Source organism: Bufo gargarizans, chromosome 4, assembly GCF_014858855.1.
Source record: "Bufo gargarizans isolate SCDJY-AF-19 chromosome 4, ASM1485885v1, whole genome shotgun sequence".
NCBI lineage: Eukaryota > Metazoa > Chordata > Amphibia > Anura > Bufonidae > Bufo > Bufo gargarizans.
Genome location: NC_058083.1, coordinates 429430837 through 429437788, shown reverse-complemented (window position 1 = coordinate 429437788; position 6952 = coordinate 429430837). Strand labels below are relative to the sequence as shown.

Sequence of the window (6952 nt, the reverse complement as noted above, 5' to 3'; positions counted from 1 at the left end):
ACTGACAGGGAATCTACTTTTTGAGCCCCACTGAGGACAGTGAGTGATGAAAAAATCTGCAAAGTGCTGTGGACTACTGCAATCTTACATTCCAAGTGCATTCAGAAAGTCTTCAGATGGGAACTGTTTTGTTATGTTGTGGCCTTTTGTGCTAAAATAAAAATAAATTCCAGTTTTCCCACCAGTCATTCTGCACTCAATCCCCCTTGAAAACAGAATTTTAAAAATGTTTGCAAATGTATTAAAAAAAATAAAAAAATAATAATTTTGCATGGATGTAAGTATTCAGACCCTTTGCTATGACACTTAAAATTTTCCTATATCTCTTGATCATCTTTGAGAAGTTTGTACACCTTGTTTGGAGCCCACCCGTGGTAAATTCATTTGATAGGACATGATTTAGAAAGACACAGCCCTGTCTATATTTATCAGAGCAAAAACCAAGCCCGGAGGAGAAAAGAACTGTCTGTAGAACTCTAGGACAGGATTGTGTGGAGGTCTGGAGAAAGGTACCAGACAATTTCTGCTGCAATGAAAGAGCTCAGTGGCCTCCATAATTCTTATATGGAATAAGTTTGGAACAACCAGGTCTCTTTCTAGAGCTAGATGCCCCACCAAACTAAGTAATTAGAGGAAAAGGGGCCTTGGTAGGAGAGGTGACCAAGAACCCAGTGGTGACTCTGGCTGAGCTCCAAAGATCTTGAGTGCAGATAGGAGAAACTTAAAGAAGGTCAACCACTACTGCAGTGCTCCACAAATCTGGTATTTAGGGCAGAGTGGCCAAAAAATAGCCTCTCCTCAGTAAAACATATATTGCAAAAAATAAATAAAAAACTGTTAAAGGTGAAAAACACGATTTTCTGGTCTGATTAAACAAATATAGATTTTTTTTTTATTCTATTCTAAGCAACATGTTTGAAGGAAACTAGGCAATGCCCAATATCATCCCTACAGTGAAGCATGGTGGTGGCAGCATCATGCTGTGGGGCTATTTTCAGCGTACTGCCTGCATCTGTATGTCCATTCCAGCCGTTTTACTGACAAGGATAGGACTGTTCTACAGAGGACAGAACGTTCCGTTGCGCAAAATGCACACGGCCGATACCTGTGTTTTGCAGATCTGCAATATGCGGACAGCGAAACAGGCTATGGCCGCCTGCATGAGCCCTAAAAGCTCTGGGAACATGGGCAGGAGTATAGCAAAAAAAGGTGGCTCTCCACTGGTTTTCTGGCAGCAGGTGCTCTTGCCCAATTTGACTCACCCTAGTCAATTATAAATAGATTTAAAATAAGGTAATGGCGGGCAGGCACTCTATTTATGGGTTCATGGAAAGGCAATTTTATTAGTTAATTTAAATGACATAAATTGTATATACATAAAACAGTAGATGATGACGACAATATACGGTAACAACAATTAATACCTATAGAATAAATAATTTCAATATAACAGCAATTAAATAGCAGTTGACAATTAGCAGTTAATGGATAACAGAAATATTCGCAACAGTTGATGATAATGAAAAGCAGAAAGTTCTTCTATGGTTGATTTAATAGCACTAATTCCATATATGTTGTAGACCACTATTCTCAGTGGAAACAAGGTCTCTGTACCATGTAATAGTGTCGCAACAATGTTCTTATTTGTAGCAGTTGTGAGAATTTAGTTATAAAACTGATTGCAATTGATCACTGGGTATCTTCTTCTGTTTCTTTCATATATCATGCAGATAATCAAATATAGTCTCGTTTTGCACATTGATTATTTTGAATATTTTTGGATATTTCCTTTACTCACGGTTCGGCTGTTCTTTGGTGCGGCGTCCCGCTCCTATTCTGAAAAAGAGACTGACCTTTATGGCTTGGATCCTCCGATCGCAGCTTGTTTAAAAGTCGGCGTGCCACATGCTATGGCGGCGTCTCTGTTTGTTATTAGTTCCGCCCCTCCAATGTTCGGATCGCCTCTTCACTTCTTTATTTCAGCTGCCGGGGTTCCGCTTCATAGATAATAGGTCAATTTTCGTGAGTATTTTAAGTTAGATTCCTCTTGGAGCGCTCCAACAGTGTAATTCCGATTTTGTATGCTTGTTCACCCAAACATGTTTCGGAGCTCAAACTCGCTCCTTCCTCAGTGGTCAAGCATACTTTACATAATGTCCTCTTTTTATTTTGTGCCGATCTGTCGGAAAAGCCGGAGTCTAATCCAGAATCGTCTCTTTGTGTGTTCCATTGTATAAACTTCCAGTTCTCTATTATAGAGATATTTGAATCATTTATTTAATGCTGCTTTCAAACACTGTTATTTGTAAATATTTTTAGAGTATTTTTAAGTTGCTTTCAAATACAGTTGTTTGTAAATATTAAAATATTTATATAAAATATATAGAAGAAATATATATAAAAACTCTATAAAATATTGGAGAGGTATATATAATATCCATATTTCAATTATTAAAAATACGTGTGATTATAAATACAGTTATCCTATTATAAAATATCCTATTGTAAAATACATAGAGACCTCTGGAGAATTCATGCAGTTTTATGGGAGACCCCTCGTCAAGGGAGGACGGGGGTGCTGATATCAAACAGAAACCACCGTCGTCCGTCAACCAGGGGCACCCCATTTTACAGGAAGCCAAAGATCTCGAGTTCCGCATTCAAGCCATTTGGTTGAATGAAGTCGAACTCGAAAATTCTTCTTGACTCCTGTCGAGACATCCTAGATATGTGGTCGCCCCCCAGGAGTGCAAGGTCCGAATGCAGCCTTTTTGGAGGTGCAAGGGCTTGTATGGAGCCATATACGTGGGTTCTGGCTATATGATACAGCAGGCACCCGGTAGCAATAACGCAGAAACCGGTCATTTAACCCCTCGGATGCCACGTTCAAAGGAGAGGCAGGGGGGTTCGGCTCTGGTTGGTTACCAGGAAAGCCTGTTGCCTGCTGAAGGTTCCCAGACCTGTCATGGTAACCTTCCTGTAAAGCACAAGGCACAGCTTCACAGGCAGGCAGTGAAAATCATATAGATCACACATTATGGCCCCCTAATGGGGCTATTAGTTACTGAGTAAAAAAAAAAGTTTATAAATAAAATTATAAAAAAATTGTGATCACCCCTCTGTCCCAATTCTACACAGAAAAATATATAAACAATAAAAAAATAAACATAACAGGTATCGCTGCGTCCGAAAATGTCTGAACTATTCAAATATTTTTCCTCCGCGGTGAATGCTGTAAAGGAACAAAGGGTAAAAACACATGAATTGTCATTTTTTTTTTTTGTCTCGGCTCCCCCCTAAATATAAATAATGGAATAACAGTCAAAAAGTTGTATGTACCCCAAGAATAGTACCAATAAAAACTACAGTTCATCCTGCAAAAGACAAGCCCTCTTACAGCTTGGTAGACAGAAATATAAAAAAGTTATGGCCGTAAGAAAATGGGGATGCAGAAAATTGATTTTTTTTTTCAAACGTTTTTATTTTTTTCAAGTAATAAAACAAACAAATAAACTTTATATTGGATAACTGATATTATTAAATATGCAATTGTATATGTGTATGACATAGTTTCAGCAGAGTAGCTTCCCTTTAAAACACTCGTCCATACGCACGGCATACTCCATAGAACCCCTGGCTGTCCCACTGGGCAGAGCACGCCACATTGAAGACTCAGGAAGTTTGTCCCTTTTCGCACCCCGTAGCGTTGCGTCTCACTTCTCCGTCAGTGCGTTCCACTGTAGCGCCGCCCCATCCGGTAGAGTAGCAGGCATGTCTACCCGATCCAAGGTGGTCCTGGGTATCACGGGGGTCCTGTCTGTCGGCACCGTGGTTGGGGTACACGTGAAGCAGAATCTGGACAGAGAGGTCGGTGTGCGGGTGACCTGTCGTTTTGTGTTTGCAGGGGGTTGTGACGTATTGAAGGTCAAACAGAACGGTGGACCGGTGTGTGAGCACAGTGAGATGGGGTCAGCAGCTCTATAAGACATCGGGCTGCCTGGTGAATAGCCGTCTCCTGTGGGGGAGGGTAATAAAACCAGGGCGAAGGAGACCTGGAGCAGCCAATCGTCCTGCAGCTTTCATGTTCCAGCTTTCGAAAAATGAAAGCTGCAATCTAATTGGTTGCTAGGCGCAGCTGCCCCGCCTTTATTTTGCACACAGTTTGCAGCCTGCATTGTAGCGCTGTCTGATACAAGTCCAGTTATGTATATTTGCAGCTTCCCCCCCCCCCCCCAGTGTTTATGCTGCTCACTTGTTAAAAAGCTAAAGCCCCTCATGGTTTTCTTTTCCCCTTTGCCCTAAAATGACAAAAAATTTACAAAGAAAAAGTGTGTGGGGCTTAGTGGAAGGGGCGTGGCCTCTTTACCGTAATAAACACCAGAAACGGGCATACATAAGGGCTCATTCACACAACCACTTGGTCGCAGTTTCCCCTGTTACGGTCCGCAAATGCAGGCGCTAGCGGTATGAACTCCGCATCATTGATGTGAATGGGTCTGCGATCCGCAAGATATGGAAAAAAATAGGACGTGCTATCTTTTTACGTATCTTGCGGATCGCAGACCCCACATCCGTGATGCAGAGATCACACGGCCAGTGCCTATGTTTTGCAGACCGCAACAGGGGAACGGTGACCATACGGTCGTGTGAATGAGCCCTTTTTAATGCAAATCTACGCCATCTTATAGCTGGTATAGATTTGCTTTTCTGGCGCACAGGTTTGCAGGAGATGCACCAAATTTATAAAGGAGTCTGCGGCAAACTTTTTAGAGGGGACCTGTCCTCTCTCCTGTCATGTCTGCACTTACAGTCCCCATGTAGTAACAATTCTGGAGCCTCTATTCTTATGTCTGTATGTTGTGCCATTCCTCTATTACTTACTTCTACTACAAGTGTGCGAATGAATTGTCAGCAGCTTGCAGTAAAGGTACAGATGGGTGTTACCAGTTAGGAGCTGTGTCCCTGCACAGTCAAACAGCAGCACTTGGACATAGTCACACTCACCCGCTACTGGTAACGACCAGCAGTACCTTTACTGCAGACTGCTGACAATTTATACGTTGTGCCGTTCCTGTATTATTCTAGAAGTTTGCAAATAATAGTCCTAAGAATAGATGCTCCAGATTTGTTTCTACATGGGGAATGAAAGGAGGTACTAGAACAGACATGTCAGGAGAGGTAACAGCTCCTCTTTAAAGGGTTGTCTCATCATCGACAATGGGGGCATATCACTAGGATATGCCCCCATTGTCTTATAGGTGTGGGTCCCACCGCTGGGACCCGTACCTATATCCAGAACAGAGCCCCGAAAGTGAAGGAGAGCACACGCGCAGCCGCCCTCCATTCATTTCTATGGGGCCACCGAACATAGCTGAGCGCCGAACATAGCTCGGCTATTGCCCTCCGCCCCATAGAAATGAATGGGAGCATGGGCCGCGCATGCGCGGCATGCTCCCATTCACTTCTGTGGGAGAGGCGGGGATTAGCGCTTGGTGGTGGACGGACCCCGGGAAATCTGGGGTCCTCCAGCCACAGCGCTCCCCGCTCCGTTCTCGATATAGCGGTGGGACCCGCACCTATCAGACAATGGGGGCATATCCTAGCGATATGCCCCCATTGTCTAAGATGGAAATACCCCTTTAAGGCCACGACTGTATTTTTCATCTCTGCATTATTTTTTTTCTTTGCGTATAGTGATCCATTCATGCCCCCCCCCCCCCAAAAAAAGAAATGCCTGGGCCCCTCATACTGGTCATGCCTACCCCGCTCCCTGGCACCATGTTAATTCTGATGCCCGCCACAGCATTGCGCGATCAAAAGATGTGGGGACATGGGGGTTTGGGGGCTGTTTGCAGCCAATAGAGGCCGTCACCTGCGACGCTAAGGAGGCTCGTCCCCCTATTAAGTAGTCACCAATGAATTGTACAGTTAAATTAGATGATTATAATTTTTTTATTTCTTTTTTTTATCTGTTCAGAGGCTGCGTTTGGGTGTCGTCCATGATCTGGAAAGGCAGAGGCGGAAAGAGGAAAATCGGCGTCTTTTGCAAGAACAGATTGATTTAACCAAACAGCTGGAGTCAGAACGAGACAAGAGTCTTTCACATGCGGCGACAAACCAATCTTAAGGCCGGACCCGTCCCCCTGCCGCGGACTTGTTAGAAGTGACGGGATGATTACGGGTAGTTTCTGCTTTCTGTAAATCATCATCTCGGAGGCTGATGATCACTTTTGGAACTTTTGCGTTAAAATACGTCATGGACTTGTAATAAAGGTGCCATGCCCTCTATGAACTTGTCTAGTGTGGTCTCTGCAGTTTTTTTTTGTTTAATGTTGGCAGATCTGGAACAATACACGGCAGCTGCTAAATATTAGAAACCAACGGAGCTCAATTAGAGTTGATCCTGCTGTGCGTAGACAATGGATACTTCTGCCCACATCACGCCTGTGGATGATGACGCCACTAGAACATCTGCCTCCGAGGGCTTGGAGGAGGGCGAAGTGGAAGGGGAGACTCTCTTGCTGGTAGAGTCTGAAGATCAGGCATCTATTGACTTGTCTCATGATCAAAGTGGTGACTCGCTGAACAGTGACATTGGTGATGACATAGAGCCACCATGGATGGAGGAGATGCCATTTCATTGTGAGAAATGTCAAAAATGGATTCCAGCAAGTAAGCAATTTTTCTCTTTAAAGGGGATTCTCAAGAAAAGATGAGTGTGGCGCCTCTGCATAAGTTGCTGTATTAGTCTTATTTGTATGAATTGAATCGCTGGGACCCCTGCCCAGTTCAGTACAAGTCCAACCACTGGGACACTGCAAATCCATCAACTTGCTCAGTCCATTAGACCGCACGATTGTTGGGAACAAGCCTTCATAGGCTTGTGTAATCGAGTGGCCGCTCGTTCATCAGGATAAAAGATTTCCAATTATTGGCAGCACATCTCCCGGTG

General features: G+C 43.6%; 2 protein-coding genes across 3 annotated transcripts in view; both read left to right on the top strand.

Moving 5' to 3' along the window:
- Nucleotides 1-3712: 3712 nt before the first annotated feature.
- On the top strand, nt 3713-6288 carry LOC122934497 (protein PET117 homolog, mitochondrial). Its single transcript, XM_044289998.1, has 2 exons — nt 3713-3867; nt 5978-6288. The coding sequence occupies exons 1-2, from the start codon at nt 3772-3774 to the stop codon at nt 6125-6127; spliced, it is 246 nt and encodes an 81-aa protein (XP_044145933.1). The 5' UTR covers nt 3713-3771; the 3' UTR covers nt 6128-6288.
- Nucleotides 6289-6416: 128 nt separating this feature from the next.
- The window catches only part of KAT14 (lysine acetyltransferase 14), a 33908-nt gene continuing 33372 nt past the window's right edge, over nt 6417-6952 (top strand). For both annotated transcript variants that reach the window (XM_044289997.1, XM_044289996.1), the window contains exon 1: nt 6417-6672. In XM_044289997.1, the coding sequence (XP_044145932.1) occupies nt 6420-6672 (253 nt within the window). In that variant the 5' untranslated portion in view covers nt 6417-6419. The remainder of the gene's footprint in view (nt 6673-6952) is intronic.

What these genes read in the sequence shown, in the direction of transcription:
- LOC122934497 (XM_044289998.1), top strand. Translation starts at nt 3,772, where the DNA reads ATGTCTACCCGATCCAAGGTGGTCCTGGGTATCACGGGGGTCCTGTCT. An exon ending in AGCAGAATCTGGACAGAGAG is followed by an intron (nt 3,868 to 5,977) that starts GTCGGTGTGCGG and finishes TTATCTGTTCAG; the next exon opens with AGGCTGCGTTTGGGTGTCGT.